This window comes from Daphnia pulicaria, chromosome 11 (assembly GCF_021234035.1).
Source record: "Daphnia pulicaria isolate SC F1-1A chromosome 11, SC_F0-13Bv2, whole genome shotgun sequence".
NCBI lineage: Eukaryota > Metazoa > Arthropoda > Branchiopoda > Diplostraca > Daphniidae > Daphnia > Daphnia pulicaria.
The window spans coordinates 3579057-3603907 of record NC_060923.1 but is presented as its reverse complement, the minus strand read 5'-3'; the positions used below and the strand labels follow the sequence as shown (position 1 = coordinate 3603907).

General features: G+C 44.3%; 2 protein-coding genes across 6 annotated transcripts in view; one reads left to right on the top strand and one right to left on the bottom strand.

The window, feature by feature from the left end:
• Positions 1–24851, bottom strand: part of LOC124315275 (cytochrome P450 3A2-like) — a 317765-nt gene that overhangs the window by 154748 nt on the left and 138166 nt on the right. The gene's annotated exons all lie outside the window — the stretch shown is intronic.
• Positions 274–24424, top strand: LOC124315112 (zinc finger protein ush-like). 5 transcript variants are annotated; one of them, XM_046780526.1, is made up of 10 exons: positions 275–384; positions 778–879; positions 1621–1820; positions 2805–2937; positions 18350–18871; positions 20136–20234; positions 20309–20541; positions 20643–21785; positions 21855–22296; positions 22367–24424. In XM_046780526.1, the coding sequence occupies exons 4-10, from the start codon at positions 2898–2900 to the stop codon at positions 23608–23610; spliced, it is 3723 nt and encodes a 1240-aa protein (XP_046636482.1). In that variant the 5' UTR covers positions 275–384; positions 778–879; positions 1621–1820; positions 2805–2897; the 3' UTR covers positions 23611–24424. The 5 variants fall into 5 exon arrangements, with proteins under 5 accessions (XP_046636478.1, XP_046636482.1, XP_046636480.1 ...); XM_046780522.1 differs by having other exon boundaries at positions 274–384; positions 20643–22296; XM_046780524.1 differs by having other exon boundaries at positions 20643–22296; positions 22370–24424.

Below are 24851 nucleotides of genomic sequence, written 5' to 3'. Positions count from 1 at the left end.
AATAATAACAACAACCTGACCTTGATGATTTCGAAATATCGCCACCATCTGTCGAAGTTACGTTGAATTACTGTCGAATTAAAGTGTTGTCGGCTTGTGTTTTTCATTCAATACAAATCTCATTTAAATCTCAAATAAATATGCTGTTAAATTCATTGAAAGTTTTTCAAAAATCCTACGCAATGTCATCTCCAAAAGTCTTCAAATTTGAGCACTAGTCCGCAGCACATGTTGGCGGGAAATAGCTAATGCGCTTTTGTGTCGGTAGGTGGATCCGTGGGTGACATATTCAGGATCACGGAGAGATAGACCGATCTTTGGCCATTCAAAAATAAAAACATCGATTGAAAAGCGACAAAAAATCTTTTCGTTTGCTGTTTACTGGTTAGTAACTGCTTTTAAACACTGTGCTCATTGAAATATCTTGATGTCCTCGATAGTAAAAAAAAAAAAATTAAAATTTTGTTCCTATTCAAACCGTTATATTTGCCAAATCGTGATTGCTTCGTCACTTAAACATGTTTTATGGTATTTTTTTCTTTCTTACCTGATTCGATACGATCTCGTGGTGTTTCAGGGCCAGTCAAGTCACCATTAGAACAACAATCTTTGTAAATCTCTTGGCTAAATATGGAAGCTACACCTGTCAGAAAATATCTTTGGGAGTTGCTAGATTTAAACTGGTGTAACAAGTTGGAATTCCTTAGTGTCGGATGAGAAACAAGTTTTCAATTTATGCTTTCTAGTGATGATGTTGACGTCTAATTTTCTTGACAGGTTAACTGATGTGAAACATAGTTCCGAAGAAAAATGAACCGAGCTGCTGACATTGGCCTACTACCTGGAATATAGGCTTCAGGTTGAATCATGATCAGAATGGTAATTAAGATGCTTCTTTTCCTCTAGCCAGTTAATTATAATATCTGTTGAATTTCATTGTGGCTGGTGGAAAATCTAATAGCGTCACACCAAATCAAAATGTTTAAAATGAACCTGTTCATATTGTAGTATTAAAATTTAGTGTTTATTAATTAACAATAATACTATCTACTGTAGAGGTTTCATTAGAGGCAATTTATGATTAATCACATTATCACTGGCATATCACACACCTTGTTATGAGAATGTGAAGGTTTACTTGCACCCGGTTACGTCATCATCTGGCTCTCCTTTTTGCTTTTTCTTTTGCTTGTGCGTGTGTGTGTGTGGAAAATATATACATTACGTCGAAGCCTCCATAGAAGGGAGTCTAAGTTGGTGTGATTAGGATCACACAAGAAAATTCAAACACATCCTTTTGTTATTCAGATTTTATCTGTACGTATATAACGACACAAGAGAAAGAAAAAAAGCTGGAACTGTGTGCAGCAGCAACAGCAATCGTGACTTGAAATCTTTGATCTATTACGATTATACGCGTCTTGCATGAATCTCTCTCTCTCTCGGTTTTGTTTTGTGTTTACTTTTTCTCTTTTCCCGAGATCTTTATTTTGGTGTGACCTCCAGATAGGGTATTGTGTGTGTCTGTGTGTGTGTATACACACGAGATGGAGGTTTTGATTGTGTGTTGCCTTTTTTTTTTTCGTCTATATCTCGTCTCTTTCTCTCTCTGATAAATAGGAAAGAGGAAAAAGGGGCGGCCGAAAGAGCGCCACGTGTCACTCTGGCGTCACTGGAAGCGGCCGGAAGGAACACGCACTGGAATTCTTTTCATTTTTCTTCTCCTTCCGTCTCCTCACCGCCCCTCGGCCGTTTATTGATCGCCAACCGGATTCGCTGATTTATTCATTGTCCCGCCGTTAGATGGCACACTGCTCAACGTACGTATCTTTTTCTTTTATTATTTTTGTTTTCACCAACACGAATCATATCCATGCCTTCTCTTCCCCTTACGTCGCATTCATAACAAACTGTTGTTACGTCAGAGGGAGGGGAAGAAAACTAAAAAAAGAGGGAGAGAGTCCAATCAGACGATCGAATTAATTCAGATTGCAGACACACCTGTGGGTAGACCCCTTTTTATTTTAGATATTCAAAAAATGTTTCTTTTTAAAACCCTTGAAAAACTGAGACTGATCAACTCGATAAAATCGGGCAAGAGAACCCCAGGAGCCAATGATTTTGTCGTTAACGAGGTTTGCGTGCGCTCTTATTTTTTCAAACAAAACACAATTTGACAAGTATAAAAACAGCAGTTGGTGGCGTTTAATCCGAGTGATTTTTAAGGTTCCAACGGGTGGAGACGACAAACAGAAAACCCCCCGAAAGAAAATAAAAAGTTAAAAACAAAAAAAAAGTAGATCGTCATCAGGAAAGAAACATTCATTGTAGTAGTAGCAGCGAGCCGGGGGCAAAGCTCTGAACGAAAGAGAAGTAGAAAACAAAACAAAACAGGCATTTCGTTGATTCCTTTAGAAAATGTTGGGCAATGATACTCTCACTCCTCCCCCTCTGAAATGCTGCTGCGCTTGGCTCTCCTTTGGAGCGCAAAAACTATGTGAACTGGAAGTGTAGTCGGCGGCCCTGACGGCACTGCCGCCTCCGGTGGCTGGCCGAGAGACCAGTAGTCGCTCGCGTGCGGTGGCGAGAGGACGTGCTTTCCACCAGCAGCAGCCACGCCTCTTATACACATCTCGAAAAAGTCTCTCTCTCTCGATCATTCTCTATCCCTCTCTCCTGTTTGTTTTGTTTTGTTTGAACACAAGGGACGGCCCAGTACAGAAACCTAATTTTTTTTTAAGTTCATAACTGTTGCGATTTGGACAGCAAAACCAATTTTCATTCGCACGAAACAATTTTTGTAGTTGGTGCGGAAAACTTTTTTAAAAATTGGTCGTGTTGGAATCGCCCATCAACCGACTCATCCAGCGGAGGAAACTCAGCACCAAGAGACTATTATGTCACGGAGGAAGCAGAGCAATCCGAAACCGGTGAAAAGTAAGTCTTGACAATTTCAATTTTCTTATTTTTATTGAAGAAAACCAAAAAATTAGTCCAGCGAAAAAAAGCATTTGTTGAAAAATGATTGGCCAATTTTTTCTTTTCTATCGAAGCGGATGACCCCGCGATATATTGTTTACATTGCGATGCGATTTTTATTTGGCCCGGCTATTTTTAAACCTGCCACAATCGAAGAAACGGTCAAGTAAAAAAAAAATTTGCATAGAGAAAATGTCGGACGTGTAATTCCGATTGGGGCGTTCCCTTTTTTTGTTATTTTCGGGTCTTTTGGATTTATTGAATTATTTTCGACTCGGCAATTGCGAACGTGTACGAGACGCTGATGATGTTTCCCAATAAAGAAATGAGATCGCCGATCGTTGACCACCACCACCACCACCGTTTTCCCCCCCGTCTATAAATGGCCAAACTGTTGAAACGGGCGCAAAAAGGTTGTATAGTGGACAAAATTACGCCATCTCTAGAGTGTACCGACTTATTAGTTTTAGCTCTCTCTCTCAGTGTGTGTTCAATTGATACGCTTCATTTTGATTTGTCTTCTTATAGTCTATTTTCCCCCCACCACCACCACCACCACCACGTATTTATTTCTATTTTGAATAAATAAAAGAAAGAAAGAGAAATAGAAAAAAAGCAACTGGCACTGATGGATGGCGCTCCAAAAAGCCCCACCACTAACTACCACACAAAACAACGAGCCCCTTATCGCTTGCCACCAATCAAAACGTAGACTGTCGATTTGGACGGTGGGTCCGGGCTTCTTCTTCCTATCTCTCTCCCTCCACCTACACTACTACTACTCGTCGCCCCCCTATTCTCTCCTCCTAGTCTTACCGCGATATATTTCTTTCTATTTTTCTCTCTCTCTTTCTCTTTCTTACCCGCTAATTTGGTCTATTTCGGTAGTCGCCGTTTGTCTATTTATAGTCCCGTTTTAAAAATGGCTACTACCTGAGAAAAAAAGGAAACAAGGTTTCTCTTCTTATTTTTATCTTCTTCTTCTATTCTTTCTATTTTGATTGGGGTTCTATTGATTGCGAGGCAGCAGCTTTGACTTGTATTACCACTCCGGGAATGACCGCGACCCGATTTTCCTTTTTTCTTTTCTTTTCTTACCTTTTCGCTAAAATGAAAATTCCGCGAGATAATAAAAACGAACGACCAAGAAAAGAGGAAACGAAATTTTTTCTGGGATTTAATTCGAAGAAGGAAAAAGAATTCAAACGATCAAAGTTTTTGTAACAAATTTACCGCGCTGTATGTACATATATACACATGATGGGATGCACCTGTTTGTCATCTCTTATATCCGCCCGACGTCGATGAAAGAGGGTGGTACATATACTACTACGGGGGTGGTGGCTGTTTGTCCGCAGTTGGAAAATGTTTATGTATATGTCTATAGCGCGTTTGATGTTTATATTTAGATACTAAAGACCCAGCGAGCGGGAGGGACAATTTGAATCGATCGGCCAGTCCAAGCAAAAAGCGGATGCATCCGCTCGGCCTCCCCCTCCTCTCTGACAACGTCACTGGTTTCCCCCAAAGGCACGGCATGGCGCCCTTTTCAATAATTCCTAAACGCTTCCAGCTCTCCCTTCTCCACTATGTGTGTATAGGGACTTTGATTTTTTTCAATTTGATTTTTGATTTTTTTTTTTTGTGGGAGGTCGGAAGAGAGTGGGCCTGTCACTCTGCGACGTTCCATTGTCTTCCCTCCTCTTGCGTTGTGTGTATGTTTGCCCTCCTCCTCTACTGCATTATCTAAAGTTTTAATAGATCAAAGTCGGGATAGATTCATATTTGATCGCCGTTCGGTGGTAGGGGGTTCTCTGTCGCGTTGACTACGTAAACCGACTCTTGAGCTGTCCGTCAGCCCGCGGGGCCAGCACCAGAGGAAAAATCCATTATGATTCGATAAAGTTGACCGCGCCCATTTTTCACTTTTGTGCACATTTTTTTTATTATTAATTTTTTTCTTGATCGTCTGCTGAATAATCCCGAACTAACTAGAAGAAAAAAAAGAAGTAAAACTTGAAAGGGCAGTAGCTATCCGAGGAGATCATTTTCGAGGAAAACAAGTTGATTTTGTATAGTTAACGTCGATGCCGACGACAATGACCAGTTTCACTCTTGGCATATCGTCGTACAGGAGCGCTGCTGCTGCTGCTGCTGGTCCATCTTGATTCTAGATTTTAACGAAAATCCTGGAATAAGTGTAGAGACAACAAAAAAAAAAATCCTGAAATGGGAAACTGGTTTAACAGTCCTCCCGATAATCTCTATACAACTACTTTTATTTATTATTTTTTATTATTTTCTTCGATTCCACGACTTTTGATCGGTCTTAAAAAAAAACTGAGATCCATCAGCGTGTTTGACGGAAATAATAATGCGAGTTGGTCGAGAAGAAGAAGTAAAAAAGTAGGCGGTCCCTACAAAACACCAACAACCCAAAAAATAGATTTTTGTTTCTTTCTTTCTTTCCGTCGGGAGGGGTTTTTGTTTGTGTTTGCCCAGCCATTCTGTAAGAAGAAGAAGAAGCAGGAGCTTTCGGGACGGGATGGCGCCATCTCTCAGCTCCCGCTGTATAGCCCTTCTGATATGGCTTTTGATTAACCTGCTCAACCCAAAAAGAGAGAGAGAGGCGATAGCGTATATAGAAGAAGAAGAAGAAAAAAAGAAATAGAAATCATCCAGAGAAGAAGAAGAAGAAGAAGTGAATGCGCAGATAAGCATCATCAAACAGGAAAAAGAAAAAGAAAAAAGGTTCTCTCCCTCTTTTGCATATCTCTCGATCAATCCGACAGCAACACACATAGGGCAAAACCTTTTTTTTCTTCTCTTTCCTATAAGACTACGGTACGACTGCTACTACTACTACATGGATATTATGGAGGGATAGAGATAGATATATACAGCAGGAGCAGCAGCAGCTACCAGCAGCTCAAACATTTTCTTTTTTTAAAAGTCGCGCGCGCTAGCCGACCGGACTGATGTGTCGTTTGATGAGGAGAATTACACGTCCACATTCCATTTCATTTGGAGCTTTTACGACTGCAAATATGACCGACTCTTGTCGGCACATGCCGCCCTGACATTTCTTTTCTTTTTTTTTTGTTTTCTTTCATTCATTTATGGCATTGACACTTTTTTTTAAAGTTTTATTTCATTTGAATAAAATGTAGAAAAGAGCCTTGGATCAGCCCTGATGATCTATCGACACCAGCGACTTTTTTTTTAAAGAAAGAAAGAAAACAAAACCTTGGAAGAGAAATAAATTACAAAGCTTTTATCTTTTTGTACACATACATATATGCGGGCGGGCCTCAAAAAGTGTCTTGTCTCTCTTGTTTTTCGAACGCTATAAATATCTCCGGTAGCTAATAACAATCGAATCGTTTTGAAACAACGAAAAAAAATAACCAAAAGTAAAGAAATCACATTACAAGCGATCGCTCGGCTCGTACCTGCTCGGCATATTAATAACGATGCCTCCCTTTATTTTCTTTCTTTTATTTTTGGGATGGAAAGAGAAAAAATTATTTTAAATTCTTTTTTTATCTTCAAGAAGAAGAAGGACTGGGTGGGCACACACACACACACTGAGACTCCCGCCGTCTCCTCTCTCTCTCGAACTGCGATACTGATGGAAAGAGCTGATAAACGAATAACAGACGAATAACAGACGAAGGAAAAAGAGCTGGAGGAGATGAACAAGAGATTTGACTCTTACGAAAGAGAAAAAAAACGAAAGAAAGAAAGAAGGTTTTTTTGATTTCTCCTAAAGCTTTCCTCCTTGTCAGTTGTTGAGCAGACGAAAGAGAGTTGGTTATCTCTCTCTTGCTCCTCCGTGGATGGGGGGGAAAAATGACGTAGACAAATCCCGAGTGAGTTCCATCTTCCAATCAAATAAGAATCGCAGGGTGGAAATAGATGGCGTCGCTCCATCCTTCGACCAGAGATAGATATAGAAAAAGAGGAGCAGCAGCAGCAGCCCAGCAACAGAAGCAACAATCTCTCTCTCTTTCTCCTAGTAGAAACAAACACAAAAAATATCAAATAGAAATTATAATACCCGGCGCCCCGCTCTCGATCCAAATGTCCTTTCCGTGTTTGTATATTTTTTCTCTCTCTTTCCGCTGGGTGGTTGGTAGAGAGAGAGCGAAAAGATTATGTCGAAGCTGCTGCTGCTGAGCTCAGATCTAATCTCTCTCGAGCTCGTCTCTTGCTCTTCTCGATGGCCTGTCCTTTATACTCGCGCTCGCGCTTATTCGGCGTGTGTGTGTGTGTGTGTCTGTGTAGATTAACTGAAACACAACGGCGTGTTCTTCCTCTTCTTCTTCGGGTGTGTGTGTGTGTGCCTGCCTGCCGTACATAGGAAAAAAGAACGTGACGGTATGCGGCAACCAGCGTGAATCGTGATTCCCGTGTCTATACTCGCCAGCGCTGCTTCTGACCGCGGCCGATTGTTTTATTTGTTCCGCCCGGAATTGGATTCGAATTTTTGTTGTTGTTGTTTTTTATTGGTTTCCAAACAGCCAATTCGACGATGAAAAATATTTTCTCTCCAACTCGGTCGAGAATTCGATTTTAAATTGCGCGCCCATTTTTGAAACCCAACATTTTTGATTGCGTGTGTTTTTTTTATTTTACGGCTGTATTGTTGTTTCCTTCCATCTCTCTGGTCGGATTGAAATGCAATGAAAACATGCGGGATGTTTGATGATGATCAGCCGGATAAGTTTTTTGGGCTGCCGTCTCGAGTGCGTGCGGATGGCGGGGGGGTATTATTATTACCCAGGCCACCCACACCGAGGGGTGGGGGGGGGGGGGTCATAATATTTTTATATCACGATCCCTATAACTTTGAGAGCTAGAGATCCTGTTTGCATACACATGTGGCTCGCGCCAAAACAATAGGGTTTTATTTTTTATTTTTATTTTTATTTAAATGAAATTGGAGAGATCCTTAACAACACATTTCTCGCTCCTTATGGCCGTGTAGGACCCCCCCTCGCGTATTTTTTTGTTCCGAAAAACCTTTTTTTTTCTTCTCTTATTTCTCCATCGTATCATTAGCATATCGGGGGGTCGTGATCTCCGACCAATGGATGAGGGAGGACCACACAGACATGTTGTATACACACACGCGCGCCGTGCATTGATGATGAGACGCTCCCGATTGGACGGGCCAGGATTGTTTTGTCTTTTGCCTTCTTCTTTTTATTTGATTTTGATTTTTATTATTTGCGCTACGCGTTCACAATGAGAAAATGAGAAACAATAGGAGCTAGTAGAGAGAAAGAGCCGGCCTCTATCACTCCGGCCGTGCTCAAGTGTTGGGGAGAGGGGGGAAAAAAATGTAGACGCGATGATGGCAGGAGGAGGATCTGTTGTTTTCCATCAGTTTTCAGGATCCATCTCGATGTGTCGTACAACAAAGAAGAAAAAGAAAAATGTGTCCCTCTCTCTTTTGTAACGGCCAAGGAGCGCGCCGGTCCAGTTTTGTAGACGACCTATATCCATTTCCAGGATCGCTATTGTTTTCGGCCATCCATCCATCCCCCGCTCCTCCTTGTAAATGATATGTATCCCTTGTGACATGCGAGAGTTTAAGTATGTACGTTCTTGTTTTTTTCTAGAAGAGGGGGGAATGAAATCATCAAAGTTGATGATGACAAGAGCGCCGATATTCATTTGATTATGCAGGAGTCTTCAGTCAGGAACAATGATCCTGGCTGGCTATTGGTCGTTGTCTGGAGCTCGATTGTTTTCGCTAATCGGACCAATCAGGAAAAAGGCGGACATTTTTATTTTTTCCTTCGTACCGACTACCGACCGGAATAATATCAAAATTTGACAGATTTCAAACAGAACAATTTTCTCGTCTGACATATCGCGGTGGGAAAGAGGAAAAAAGGAAAAAAAAAGTCGGGCGGTGTTTGTGCGGGAGCGGTTGCGTCTGGCGATCAGCGATAAGCAACACACACATATAGAGAGAGTCGGGCGGGAATTGCATTCACGCCGTATACACACACACACACACAGACGAGAAGAGGAGGAGGAACAGGAGCAGAAGAAGAAGAAGAGAGCGATAAATGTTATCGATAAACTCTCTCTCTCTCACTGTGCCGGGCCAACCCAAACAGCCAGAAACGATGATGATGATGGCAGCAGCAGCAGCTACATATATACTCCCGGCCTTTTTTTTTCTTATCACTCTCCGGCCAGCAGTATATAGTAAAGAAGGGGGGGGGGATTTTTTTTTATCCAAACCCCCCCACCAACCCACCGTTCTTGTTACACACCCCCACGACTTTTGATGCGCGTAATAACCAGTTTTTTCGTTATTTGAAAATGAAAAGATGGGCGCGCTAACCCCCTTGAATTTCCTTTCGTTTGGGGAGGATTGCAGAGAGAGAGTATAGGGAATTATGATTATAAAATATACACACAACAGAGGGGGGGGGGTGGAGTAGGAATAGTTAAAGGCCAGTTTTCGGGGGGAGATTTGGCGCAAGTTGCTCCCGTCTCTACCCAATGGCAGAGCTAGAGAAAATGGGACGGGCTCTTGCACAATTGCAATTGAATTCTCTCTCTCTCTGTCTCTCTCTTACCATCTCTCTCTCCCTGTGTCGGTCCTTTCGCTAACTGGCGTCGATCAATACATCTCCCTCATTCTCTCCCGTTTCCCTATCAAGTGGGTGGGTCGGGGGGGGGGGGATTTCTTCTTCCGTTGGAAAAAAATTTCAAAATTTCTTTCAGATGTGGCGCGAAAAAATAACAAATTTGAACTCTCATCTGTCGATCAAATTCAACAGCTGTCGGACCATGTCCGTTTCCGACTTTTCTCTAAAATTCCGCGCAATCGTGAGCTGCCGCTGGAAAATGTCGTTTGTCATTGCTCGCATGTTCGATAAACAACATCAACATGTTGGTTGGGAGACTTATTTTTTAAAAACCAAAAGCGTTTGCCATCTTTATAATCCCTCACGCTGTGTATTACTACTCAAAACTGTTCTCTCTCTGGGCGAGAGATATGTACAAAGCGTTGCCATGACGACCCCCCCCCCCTTCTCTGTGCTCTCTCTCTTCCCACCATCACTACTTAATCAACCATTCCACCCCACCCTGGACGAACTCTCACGACTCTCGTGTATATAATAGGGAGGAAAGGGGGGGGGGATAGGGAGAACTGTTCTGCTTAAATGAACCATTTGAAAAAAAAGGACATTGCATTTTTCACGATTTTTCTTATTTTTTCGAGCTGTCATTTTTTGGTTCTTTGAACCTCCCCACCCTTCCTTTTGGGGTCTCCTACCCCCCTTGCCTTTTGCCTTGCTCGCAAGTCCCCCCCCCCCCCCCCCCCCTAAAATGGCGATTGCACACACGTATTGATTATATATAGTCGTCGAATCGGCGACTCTCCTTCTCAGCGGTCCTCAAAGTTCAATGAATCTCCGGCACAACTCAAAGGCCTACACCTTCTCTCCTACAGTAAAGGGGAGGGAAGGGGGATTGGCTGCTCCCCTCCGTACCTCCCACCCACTGAAAACCGGGCGCTCGTAATGGAAACGGAGCCGTGACAATGTCCATCTCTTGTTATGTTGAGACTCTTGGACGGAAACTCCACAACTTGTATGTACATATTGCACCAAGAGTTTAAAGTCAGCCCGTCAGTCACTCTCTGACATTGGAGACCGGCCGGCCAAAAAAAAAAACGAATTTCCACATTTAAATTTATAAATTTTATTATTTCTACCCGCCGACGCCCCGCACCAGGTGGCGTCGCATTTCTATCGCCGGACCTTTTGAATGATTCGTCCCCCCTCACAGTCTCTCTCCTTCTCTCTCTCTCCCACTTTGATGTTACGTACAATTGCAAGAGGATGAATCAAGTCTCTGTCCGTCCGTCCGTCCGTCTGGCGTATCGCTCAGTTTCAGAATGTTTTGCGGCTTTCTCATTGGTCTACTTGAAGCCTCATTTGAATTGATTTCAATCATTTCTCTCTACTACTACTAGTAGACTGGCTGTGTATATATATACGTCTGTCTCTGACACATGACGATAATGATACGACCTCTCCGCCGGAGCGCCGGAGCGCCGGAGCGCCGGATGAAATAATAACGACCGCAATAGTCCAAGCGCGGCTAGAGCTCGCTGTGGCGGCCGCAAAAGTTTTGATATCAACAGTATGCCAGGCCCCATAGTTCCTCCGTGATGGGCTGGGCTCTGCTCTGCTCGGCTGTGTGTGCTCGTTTGGGCGTGGATAGGCCGATGACTGGCTCGACTCATGACTTGATCATCAAACACAAACACAGAAAGCGTTTTGTTCTTCGGCAGAGGAGGGAGAGAGGCAAAAGGGGTGAGGAGACGACGTGTGCGGCCCAGAACGTGATAGCGGTACAAAACATCGCCGAATAAATTGAACGGCCTGGCACCCACCCACCCTCTCTTCCTTCCCCCCCAAAACTGTCTGAGAGTGTCTAGCTTAAAGCATTGTATGTGTGTGTACATATCTCACACTCTCTGATGTGCCCCCACCCCCCTTTTAACTCCCGCCAACGCGTACATAGACACTATATACAGTCATTCGTAATCGCAGCTTCCCCGGCTGCTACCCGGCAGATACCGAACAGGCCTCCGTACTATATAATATACCACCACCCAGCGTGCTCTTTATTTATACACACTTTCTATTGAAAAAATAAAATAAAATAAAAGGGGGGGGGGAATATCTTTTTTTCTTATTTCTGTCGGCCTGGCCTGTTTGGTTTCAGACTGATAAGACGATCCCACTCACTCAACCCGCCCCGTTTACTCTCTCTAGCTCTCGTTTTTCTTCTGAGCCGTATAATAATATCCATCAGTCTCTAGCAGCTAGCTCTGAGTTATGGATATTGTGCCGAGTAGAGTAAGCGAGGCAAACAAACACGTAATAATAAAGCGGAAATAAATTGGTTTATTACGACGAGACTTATTACACACCGCACCAGCGCCCGCTGACTACCGACCGATAACAAACTTTTTCATTTTGACCAGTTTTTTTAGTGAGAGAAAGAGGAAAAGTTTCGGGTGTGTTTATTTAAAATGTAACCCGAGTTTTTTACTTTTTGATTTGAATGAATGAAATTTAGACACGATAAGAGATGCAAAGGATTTTTATTTTAACCTTTGGCCGTTTTTATTTTGATAAGGATAGAAAATGGGTCTGACTCTGCCGTGTGCACAAAGATTGGGCGCCGCCGGAGTGTGCTGTTGGATATCATCAGAATATTACGCGGATGATCTATGGAATAAAAAGGGGGGTGGCATCCAGTCGTGTGTGTGTGTAGGGCAGACTGTGATTACACAACACCGTGATGCCTAAAGATTTTCTTTTCAATATCGAAAAAAAAAGCTGTCGAACAAGTTTTTTTTTTTTATTTTTTGGCCAGGGTAAAATGAAAAAAAAAAAGAACTTGTATCGAGAGTTGGATGACGAACAAAGTTCACAATCTCCTTTTGTGTGTGTCGCTTCTGCCGTTGGTCTTTCCCCCCTCTCCCATCTTTTGATGGAGATGTTGAATGAATATATATATATAAAAATCAATGTCTCTCCTAATCGAACGCCCAGGGGATGTATATACAACAGGCCAGGCCAGGCTAGCCCAGGACCCAGCGCCGAGAGAGAGAGAAGGAGAGAAAAATGATTGACTTTTATGTATGCGCCTTATCTCCGTTTCTTTCTTTCTTTTCGGGAGAACGAGGTCGCGCAATTCGGAGCCGTATCATTTTCGACGACTTCCCAGTGCCTTATCTCTTCTTGCCATTCCGTTCCAAAAAAACGCCACCCACCCAACCCAACCCAACGTCGTCCTCCACCACCACCTTCTTCTCCACCAGTGTACATCCACACACACAAAAAGTCACTCTGGAGATAGATAAGAACCGACAAGATCCCGTCCAGCCAGTATGTGTGTGCATGACAACAACGGCCATCTCCTTATTTTGCCTGCCTGTGTGTGTGTATCTTTTGATGCATATTATTAGTAGTAGTAGTAGTAGTTGTTTTTCTTCTTCTTCTTCTTTTTTAGTCTGTCTTATCCAGCTTCTCTTGTCGCTGGTCGTCGTCGTCGTCGTTGTCTTTTTGTTTTTTGTTTGTTGGTTGGTTATGTTGGATTTTTACATCTCTTTATGATTTGAATCGAGTCCGACTGTAATCTCTTTTTTTTTATTCCTCTCAAAGTTTGGATATCCCGAAAATATTTTTCTTTTTCTTTTTCATTAAATTCGCCCTTAAAAGGCCATACGTCTGAAGAGATTTCTAAATGCATATTTTCATATTATTAAGATAACACAACACGAGAAGAAAAACTACTCTGGAAAAAAAATAGACGAAATTGTAACCGACAAATCGAAAAAATGCCGGTGGGTTCAACAAACTTGATGGGGATATCATTCCGCCCGATAGTACATGGCGGATTGATTTTGATTTGATTTTTTTTTTCTTCCTAAAAATGACGCAAGAACACATGTGATTTTAATTTCTTCATAATTTCTTATTCGTTATCTCTTATATTTATTTCATTCGTTTTTAATCTTTGCGGGGTCTGTGGTCGTCTACTTCTCCTTCCGGACCCGCATATCTTTGCGTTTGGGTTGTTTAATGTCAACATTTTACCAAATCTACTAGTGATATCGCATTCAGTAGTTTCCCCATTTTATTTGTTTCCTCGGATTTTGTTTTAGGCTTTTCGAAATTCTCCGCTTTATCTTTTTTTTTGAAATCAAAGATTCGATTTCGATCGACGCCATCTTTGCCGAAATGATAACAGTTTGTTCAATGATCGTTAGGTGTCGTTAGTTACACCTTGGGGGTAACCACCAAACCCAAAAACCGATTGTTCGTATTTTATTATATAATCTACCGCAGATTAATAAACTCCTCAGTCATCAAATAGTTCTAATTCAACCCAAACGCTAAAATGATGAATTTTCGTGAGTTGGGTGTTCATTTATTTCCCTCCCTCCCCTGGAAAAAAAAATTCCAAACTTTGGCCGTCGTGATTTTCTTTTCTTTCCTTATCGCCTTTCTTGCAAGACCTGGCGCGCATCATGGAGGCATATCAAACACGCTCTCCTATCCATGCAAGAGAAGCGGATTGATTTCTCCTCCTCTTCTTCTTCTTCTTCATCCCCCGGCAGCCGCAAAACGGTTATCTCATTCTCGCAGACGCCATCCAAACACACACACACACGACACACACTCTATATACTGTAGAGCTCTAGCGCTGGGGCTTTTGTTGATGCTTTAGCGCTGCTCCTTATCCGCTCCGCCATTCTAATCGAAACTCTATACGTGTAATGTACACACACACAGACACACACACACTCTCTGGTAAGAGTTGATTTTCAATTTTGGGTGGGTGCAGTGTATGAAAGGGGCCCTTGATAATCAAGGCAATACTACTTGCATCATCTAACCCACATTTTCGGTTTACATCTTGTCTGTGTTTATCATTCAAACATCTTTCAGACATTTCTCCCTTTTCCTTACAGAAACTCGCAAAGAGAGAGAGAAGAAAGATAGGAAACGTTTGATATGGTTCTTATCTCGGCTTTTTTATTTTTTCATGGCCGGCTATCTCTCTCTCACATCCTGCGCACACAAACCCAATGCTCTCTCTCTCTCTCTCTCTCTCTTCTAATATTTCTTTTTTGGGAGATTTTGGATTTTTTTTATTTTTCAACAAATTTTTGATTTTGATTTTTGTTTCTTTTTTTTTGTTGGATGGGATGCGATGTGGCTGACTGCGCAGTGTTATCTCTCGACTCTAGATTCTCTAATCGCAACTTACAATCTCGAATCCTATACGTCCATTACTCCCCTTCCCTTTGAAAATGAAATGAAAAATAATAATAATATCGGGCGTGAGAGAAGAGATGCCAGCGCTCGGCACAAAATGGATCACCCAATAATCTTATTTTTTTTCTCTAGAAAATTTGGGCTGGAACAAAAAAGAAAAACGATCGAAAAATTGGTTTATATTAATTTTTTTGAGATTTGAATTGAATGTTGTTGTAAGCTCCTCCTCCTCCTAGCGACGAGGTGAGAAACGAACTAGTAGGGGTCCCATCGCTACCACCGCCGATCAAAAAGAAAAAGAAAAAAAAAAAAACATTTCAAAAGCAAAGAAGAAGAAGTAGTGGGTGGTAAGTTCCTCCTCCCCCCTATCCTCCCACCCTTACTACTACTACTACTACAACTCACTACTACTACACACACACAACACCAATAACATGCCAATGCCCAAAGAGTTTTCTGGCGGTGGGGACCCAGTGTCAGTGTTGGACCGACCTCCGGCGAGTGAGGAAGCCAAAAAAAAAAAGTTAAAAAAACAAATTTTGATTTTCCCGGTTCGGTAGGAGGAACTGAAAAGAGTCGCTCCACCCTTTTTAAAACACACACACACACATCAAAGAAGAAGCTCAGCTAGACTCTATTTTTCGTTTTGTTTGGACGCCATGCTGCTGTGCTGTGAGACTGTGCTCTTGTGATGGTTGAGTGAATTGACATTGGTTTCATTCTTTTTCTACCGGTGAGTGCCGAAAATGTCGTCAAGTTTTATTCTATCGCTCAATCTTAATTTCAAAGATGGTATACAGTGTGGTTTTTTGGGGGTTGGCCCAAGTGAAGAGAGATAAAGCAGCAGCGCCTTAGCTTTTTGTTTTGTGTTTTTCACGAAGAAAAAAAAAAAGTCGTGAAAGAGACACGAGGACTGGCAATCGATTCCTCATTATCTTCTTCTTCTTCTTCTTTTCTCGGGTCCCGTTGTATACGTTTTTCCCGGCGTGCCCTTGTTTTTATCTCTCCATCATCTTTCCCCCCCCCCCCCCCAGTCTCTCTGCGAGCTTTTATCCCTTCTTAGTATCCCCCCCAATACTTTCTTCTTCTTCTTCTTCTTTTTTTAAAAAAAGTTCTCTCTCTCTCTCACTTTTCTTTCTTATCTTGATGAGTTGGCGACTGGGGACTTGCTTATCGATCGATCGTCATCAAAGATAAGGAGGAGCTTGCCAGCCGTTGCCTCCCTCTCTCTCCACTCTTATCTCCGCCATCCTTTTCCCATTTCCCATCTTGGCCAAAAAAAAAAATACTAAAAAGTGAAAAAAAAAAAAGATTATCAAGATCTTAGACTTTTTTTAAAAATCTGTTATGATTTAGTGCGCGCAGAAAATACGCCGAATGTCTATCATTTCGTAATCAACTCGAAATCTCTTTTTGGCTTGTTTTTTTTTTGTTTCGGTTGTCTCTGGCTTATGTGTCTGAGCCTCTAGGGATTTTATGGAGATGATGTCATCTTCAAATGTGTCTGAGATGCTAATCAACATATATGACCCAGCAGCTCCGTCTCTCTCTCTCTTTCTCTCTCTCTCTTGTGTGTGTGTGTTTTGTAATAACAAATATTTTTTTGGTTTTCCGTTGAAACACGACGACGCCGCCGTGGCGGTACACATAAACATTCTGTCGAGATTGGGAAGAAAAAAAAGGGCGGCAAAGTGATTTGAATCGTAATCTTATATATATATATATAGCCGAATGATTTTTTCGAAAAATAAGAAGAAGAAGAAGCTTTCAGACTTTATCCGATCGATGGATGAGAAATGCGGGCACTCTCTCCCTCGGTGTCATTTCCTTATCACGAGAGACTCTCGTCTAGATTCTTTTTTTCTTTATTTATTTATTTCTCTCTCACAATGGTAGAGAGAGAAAAACAAATCAAAAAGAAAAAGTGGGGAGCCAAAAAAGAAATTCATTCCGCCGATGTTTCGGGATTGACATTCCCACCTTTCAATCCCTGGGCAACAAGGCGACACGATAATCTTTTTTCGATGACGAAGGGCGGTATGCCAGATTGAGGCAAAAGAACTGAACAATTTGAGAGAATAAAAAGAAGAAGATGGTTCCGTCTGATCGAGTTCAAAAAGCGCGCGCCAGATCTTTTGCGCTTGACGTCACATCAACAATCTTTCCTCTCGTCTTTTCTCTTGATTTTCTGGTCCCCCCCCCTTTTTTTTCCTATATTCCCGCGTTTGTCACACGCCAATGTCTTACGGTTAGATCCTCCCGATCGATTGGCCGATACAATTATGTACGCGCTGCGCATTCACCGTCTCAATAAAAAAGAGCGCCGACAACAAAACAACAAAACAAAAAAATTGATGAAGGCGGAAAATAATAAAGAAAAAACCGGCGCGCTAGGGGTGGCGATGAAGGGCTGCTGCCCTTATTCTTTTTATCACGCTTCTAAAAAAGACTTTTGGGGTTCGTTCTCTTGTCACAGACTAAAAAAAGTTCGTCTTTTGATCTTTGATGTAAAGCGACAGACGGGGGGGCCAAGTCATTGATCCCAAGTGGACAAAATGTCACGCTACATTTTCTCTCTCTCTCTAACAGAGTAGAACTTGTTTTTAACTTTAAAACATTTTACCTACCCGGGGTAGTAGTTCAGTTGTACGTAGTAATTGGATCACTTTCTTTTTGAGCTTCTCAAATTGTTACCGAGAAAATTTTATTTATTTTTTGTTTCCCCCTTCTTTAGTGTATAGTATAGACGATCCTATCTGGGTGCCATCCATCTCTTGGCCGCATCTCGATTTTTATTTGGTTGGATGCGAGCCCAAAAAACGAAAGAAAAAGAATAGGAACGCGCGCGCGAAATAAATCGCCATCCAGCGCGCAAAAGAAAAGAGGAGGCGTCTATACGGCAGTTATCTCGGCTGATGCATCGCTGAGCTATAAATTATAAATAAATGAGCATGCGTGTCTGATAGGTGGGCCCGTGGTTAGGCGCCCGTGGCGATAGAGAAGAAGAAGAAGAAGTTTGGTTTTGATCGCGATAAAACATCATCATCCATCCGCATTCCGTTCGGATCAATTTCGTTGCCCCCCCCCCCTTTGATGAACGACATTGTTTTCTTCTTGCCCACATTTTTGTTGTTTTTCTCCAAAAATGTCTTAGCTCATTTTTATTCAGTCAGACGAATCCAAGTAGAAAAGGGGAAGAGGAGAAGACAAGTGTGCACGTATCTTTTTTTTTAGGGGGGTGGTAGACTACTCCCGCACGCGCCTAGCGCATTCTCGAGGTGGATTCATCCGGAAATGACGGATGATCCATAACGCGCACGCGCTACCTCACAGGATTTTATTTTATTTTATTTTATTTTATTTTTTAAAATGTCGCAAGTCATTTGAAATATTCACGCACGACGCTTCATCAATTCCCGATGGTCGTGAATTAACCACCAGGCGGTTCTTTTGAATGTGGAAGAATTTCCCGCGATTCGTTTGATTTCATTGGCGGAATTTGTATTTATTTTTTGTGTTTCTTTTTTGATTTCCAGGAGACGACGAGTTACCTGGAATGGACGACGAGAGTCTGAACGGCGGCGACACCAAGTCGTCGGCCCTGTCGATGGAAGAGGAGGAAGAACTGGAGGAGGACGGAGTGAGTTTGACGACGACCAGTTCCAGCGCCGCCGCGACGCCTCCACCTCCGCCACCTCCGCAGCTTCAGCAGCAGCCTCTTCCGTCGCTTCCGTCGGCTCGGGTGCGGACGTCTTCGCGAGCGTCGGAAGAAGCGGATCAATCGGCCCACAAGTTGCTGGTCGCTGGTCCAAAAATGGGACCGACGCCTCCGCCTCTGCAGACGATTGCCGTCAAACGGCGCCGCGAACTCGAACCGGATGAGTTGATTATCATTCCGAGCGCATCCAGGCCGTCACCACCGGCAACAGCAGCAGCAGTAGCGGCAGCCGTACAACCACCTCATCCGCCGTCTCTACCGACTCAACATCCGTTGCTCAGCGCCGATCTGCTCCACAGCCTCCAGTACTTTGCCCTTTTGCGCCAAAGTTTACCCAACGGTAAGAATCACCAACTCCTTTTTTTATTTTTATTTTTGTATTTTCGTTTTTATTTTGAAATTTGATTATCAAACATTGGATATCCGCTGAGAGAGAGAGGAGGGAGAGGAAATAATGAAACGATAAACAATTGTCGATTAAGCGCGAAACGAATTTGTTCGGGATAAATAAGCTAGGGAAGAGAAGATATGGTTTCACGTCCATCATCCAAGGCCGACCGGATGCATTTCGACCGAAATATTGTGTATGCGTGTGTGTGTGTACGGGACTTTGATTAATCAGCAGCTCTATAAAATCTTGTAACATTTTCCATTTGGCTTGGCGAGATATGAATCGGTCGGTCGGTCGGGGGATAGGGACGTTCTGTCGATAGGCATATAATATGACGCATATAGTTTAGAGACCCTCCTCCCGTGCCTGCGTGATTATGATTACCCAGGCTAAAATCCAATTCCTTCCGGCGACTGAACATTACAGTATTTGCTTGGATGATGATGATAACTGGTCGCCGAGCGCGAACCTTCTTCTACTTCTTCTTCCAGTTTCTTCTGTTAGTTTTTTGGCGACGTCCATATCAGCATCTCTCCATTCAAGGCCGCCGCTCCCGAGAGAGAAAGAGAGGGAGGCCGGTCTAAATCCCCCCTCCCTAGCCCACCCGTCCTCCCCTCCAGCCTTATAGATCTATGCTCCACACTATCCTGCTGGAATATATATATATAATACCAGTGGAGAGAGAGAGAGCTAGCTGGAGCTGGAGCTATACAGATTTATCTACATCTTGATTGCGCCAGCTAATGGAAACTGAACACGGCACCGCGACACACTGAACGCATCAGCGGCCAATCAGCCATCAGCTGCGTATTATCGCATCGACCCAGCAGCTGCATAATGTATTCTATACCAGTTCCAGTTTAGAAGGAGGAGGAGGAGGAGAAGAGATAGAAGAGAAGGAGGGAGGATGACTGCTGCCCTCCGACTCGTTTTCAATTGTTATCGCTTGAAAACATCAAATCTCAATCGCTGGCATGATGATTTCAAAGCTCTTCTTGATCCTTTCCCAACTACTTTTTTTTTCTTCTTTTCCAACAGATAAAAACTTATATATATAAATTCGTTTTATGCAAATTTTTCTCCCCCCCCCCCCCCTCCCCGTATCTTTAAACTGGATTCCGTCGACTTGTGTGGAGGACAACAAATAATTGACAACTCATTAATTTGGAACACAACAAAAAAATTGACTTTGTTTCTCTTTCTTCTGATGAAGGTTCTCTGATGAATTTGCCTGTGGCACCTCCTCCGCCGCCGCCACCGCCGATTCCGAGTCGATTGTCTCCAACTCCGCCGGCCAGCAGTAAATCATCAGGTATAACAACTAAAGACTTTTTTTTTCCTTTCTGATTGGCATTAATCGATGAATTTTATTACTTTTTTTTCCAGCTGGATTAAATCACATGTGTCCGTCTTGCGGCATTTGCTTCAGTTCGGCCTCGACGCTCGGCGCCCACGCGACTTATTATTGCTCGAAACGGCCTCAAGTGACGACGGCGGTAGCCTCAGCGCCCGTCACCAACGAATCTCCGCTTCCGACACTTCCGACGCAGACGGAAATGATGGCCAACGTTCCTTTGAGCAACGGCCGGAGTCAAACTCCCGAGCAAATGGACGAACTGGTACAGCATAAGAAAATGAACCCGAGATTGATAAATACAATCTACAATTTCATTTTTGATGGGAGAATTGAATTGAATTGACTTTTGTGTTTGTATCGCAGTTGAACGATCGTCCATCCGCACCAAAGATTCGGCGGAGTGGACGCTACTACGCCTGCCCGTACTGCTCGTTCAGCGCCGATAAGCGAGTCAGCCTCAACCGGCACATGAGGGTTCATGTAGGTTTGCCGCTGCTGGCCACTCATCCGGTCTCTCCTCCACCTCCTCCGCTTCCGGCCGTCCATTTGGAACCGACACGCTCCTTGTCCTCCGACAGACCCACGGCCGGTTCTTCGCCAGAATTCCGGATGGTCAACAAATTTCAAGACGAGCCAGGAGCCAATCGAGCGGGCGCCGATTCCGGCGCCGATCGCTTCTGTGCCGATTGCAAGATCCAATTCTCTTCGTTCAAGACCTACCAAGTTCACAAGCAGCACTATTGCCAGTCGAGGAAATCGTCTCTGTCGGCCGGATCGCCCGTTCCAGTCTTGGAGAAGACCCTTCCGTCGGCAGATGCAGCCGGACGAGTTCTGAATGCCGGCGGGAGTCCCATGACCATTTTGATGCTGCCAACTCATCCGCCGATCGTTATTCCGCTCTGCATCCTCCAGTCTGCCCGTATACTGACGGCCGATCAGCCCATGCCACCTCATTCAGTGATTGTCTCACCTCACGGCGATATCCAGTTCCGGGCCGACTCGCCGGAAGATCCCAGATCCACCGTGTCGTCCGTGGTCGTCACTCCGGCCGCTTCAACTGCCCCAACTACTCCAGCAACTGTTCCAGCAGCGCCGGCCCCGGTTGTACCAGCTATTTCGGTCACTCCAGTCCCATCCGCTCCTCCTCCGGCTGAGCCTCCCGCAGCGGCCAATTCGAATTCGACCATTCCACCCGAAATGGCGCTGGATCTGAGTTCCAAAGCCAGCGAGTCGGAGCCAGCCGCCACAACGGAAGTGTCCAGCAAGGAATCAACTTCCAGCGCCACTGGCGGCATCCGCATCAGGGAGGAGTTGGCCCACGTCAACCAATCCAGCCCCGACGCCAACGGGTCCCAGCAGCCACAGAACCCGGCCCTGCCGTTCCTTCCACCCAAAGTATTTGCCGAACTGGAAGCACTGGGTATGTGCCTGGGAGTCCCTTCCGGCCACGACATGACGTCCAATCCGGCCCAGTGGCTGGCCATGCTGGAGAACGCCGTTTTGCAAGCAAGTTTCAAAGCCCCGCCCACCGCCCCTGTTGTACCTTCGTCTAATAAAACGGATTTGATCCACCAGGCGCAGCGACCCAGCAGCGCCATTCCTTGCGAAGAGTGCAACATCAGCTTCCGGCGGATGGAAAGCTACCTGGTCCACAAGCAATACTATTGCGCTGCCCGACACCAGACGCAGTCTGGCCAGCCGGGCAACAAAGAATTGCCCCCAGCCCCGGCCGCTGCTGAACAGGTCAACGGCAATCAAGCTGAAGAAACGGCGGCGGCGGCAGCAGCATCTCCTGTGATCCATCGCGATCCAGTGATTCAACGGGCCAATAAGCATGCTTGTCCCTTGTGCGGAATCGAATTCGAATCCGCCGTCGTTCTACAGGCCCATCGTAATTACTATTGTCTCAAAAGAGAGGTCGATCCAGCACTTAAAAATCCTGCGGATGCGAGGAAAGCCAACCACGAAACGCTGACCGCTTCACCCAACGCTTCCGGTCCGTCTCCCAGCAATAATGGTATCATAAATCAGTTACGCAATTCATCATTTTTTCGTAATAATCTTAAGTGATTCATTTGATGACGAAGCAGGTGCAAGTCCAACTGCAGGTGGATCGGGACCCATCCAGCCTCAAGGGTGGAAATGCCCGTGCTGCGATGTCGTCAGCCCCACGGCTGCATCCGCACAGAAGCACATGGAGACGCATTCGAACGTGCGAGCGTTCCGGTGCTCCGTCTGCGGCTACCGCGGCAACACTTTGCGCGGAATGCGCACCCACGTCCGCATCCATTTCGATCGCCGTAACGCGGATTTGTGCGAGGATAATTACATTTCCTGCATTATGGGTGGGACCGGGGCGGTTGGCGAATTCAATCCGGCTGCTGGTGGAATGCCCAACTCGCCGCCGGATGTCGACCAGATTTTCAAGTCGTTGGGCATCCCGCCGGAAGTCTGCGCCAAAGTTCTCTCGGCGGCTCATCCGCAAAGTGCGGATGCTTCCGTCGGAAACTCGAGAGACAGACGAGAGCTCGGCGGATCGTCTCTGGCCGGTCTGCAATTTCTCCAGTTGGCGCAGCGGATCGCGAATCATTCCCCGGGTCCAACAACTGGAGCTGGATGCCGATCCGACAAGCTCTTCCTTTGCGATCTTTGCTGTTACAGTTCCAGCTATCGAGGCAACGTCATCCGCCACTCCAAGTTGGTCCATGGTCGGGAAATCAGCGAAGTGGCCGTCGTCAGTTCCAACTTTCTCCAACAGGCCGTCAACAACAATCCAGCGGCCATGGCCAAAACTCCGTTCTCCGATCCCAACATGGCCGGCAACCGGACGAAAACCATGACGGATCACTCCCCTCCGCCGAGGCCAGCCCTGACCAGCACACCGTCGTCGCTGCCCAACAGTCGGATGATGTCGACCGGATCGCCGGACGAAGCCATCCAAGTGAAGATCGATCCGGATGACGTCATGATGATGCACCAATCCTCCACTGGCGGTTCCAATTCGTCCCATTCCGGCGAAGGTCACTCCCCTCCTCTGAGCAATTTGACATCCGATTTTCATTCGGGAACTGCAGGCGCCGCCACCGGAACTGATCCATTTCGGAAGCACTGCAAGTCGTGCAATATCACGTTCACTTACATGAACACGTTTCTGGCTCACAAAAAGTACTACTGCTCTAGTCAAGCCCCGTTAGAGGATCAGGAGGACCGGGACCATGACAGGGATGAAAATATGGACGACATGGACGACGACGATGAAGAATTGGAGGCCGGAAACTCAGCCAGCCCTCCACCGGCCCCCAACCACCACTCAGAGGCCACACCCACTTAATTTCCACCCCCCATCCCCCCCCCCCCACCTTACTCTTCGAAATTCAATATCAATTCAATGTCACTTCTTCTTCAAATCAGTTTTTGGCTCACTGTTTCATTTCTTCATTCTCTTCGATTTCTTGCAACTTTCTAAAAATTCTTCTTTTTGAAATATTCGAATAATCCAAATCGATATCAACTGAATCATATCTGTTTTACGGTGTCTCGTTGTGCTTTTATTTCGAGTCAGATTTAACACACTCACAAAAAAAAATTTAAAGGGAAAAAGGGACGTCATGTGCAATTTCATCATCTTTCATAACGTATAATTATCTGTCAATTCTGTTGTGGACATTTCTCGACTTCTTATTATATCCCCCCTCATGTCGAATTATCGTCTTGAAATATTCTAATTTATGAAGAAGAAAAACTTGAAATCATTATTCCTTTCAGCGTGTAATAGGGCTGGTAGGAGTGATCTACATATCTACGACTTGATGTTTGTTTTCACAAAACACTTTGATGTCTTTCTCTTTTTGTGTTTCGTTTGGTTCCCCAAGTTCATTTTGTTTGATGCAGAGGATGCGGAGTGACCGAGTGTTGTATCAAATGTGGAATAACTATGTAATAGGGAATCTTCGATGTAGATCATCTCCACTCTCCCTCTTCTTCTCAACACAGATCTATAACTCAGTTTATTGGTGAATCAATTATGCTCAGTTGTGCGTGACTGTCTGCGTACGTGAGTGTGTGTGTGTTTCTGTTTTTTTTGTTAGTGTCAATACAAAGTCGTTAATATTCTACTTGTCATGCGACTGTCAGATTTCAAGTAAATAATTTCGCGCAATTCGACTCCCTTAATTCTGGTAGTGATCGAGATCAATTTCTGTGGGGGGGGGGGGGGGGTTGGACCCGGACCCTATTGCCAGCCTGATGCAGATTCTATTATTGGAACGCTGGATTTGTGTTGCTAATTGCTATAGAGTCATCAAACGTTTGTTGACTCTGGTTTGCGACCATCAGTGACTTTAATAAATATGTTGAAATGTCTTAATTTTTTCTTAAACTCCAATAGCTCTGAAAAACAACAACAATGAACAACAAACAAGTAAACAACGGACTGTGCAACTAACTTAGGATTCAAAACTCATTACTAGATGTCGCCAGTGTCGCCCTTGTTGTTCTTATATCGTGAAACGAGGCGAAATGGGCGAAACAAATTGTTGCTGATGTAATTTCAAATACCGAATTTAACTCCAT

Excerpts from the sequence above, each read along its gene's own strand:
- LOC124315112 (XM_046780522.1), top strand. The coding sequence starts at position 2,898 with ATGTCACGGAGGAAGCAGAGCAATCCGAAACCGGTGAAAA. Across the intron at positions 18,872-20,135 it reads GCGCCAAAGTTTACCCAACG|GTTCTCTGATGAATTTGCCT; the intron begins GTAAGAATCACC and ends CTTCTGATGAAG. Across the intron at positions 20,235-20,308 it reads GGCCAGCAGTAAATCATCAG|CTGGATTAAATCACATGTGT; the intron begins GTATAACAACTA and ends TTTTTTTTCCAG.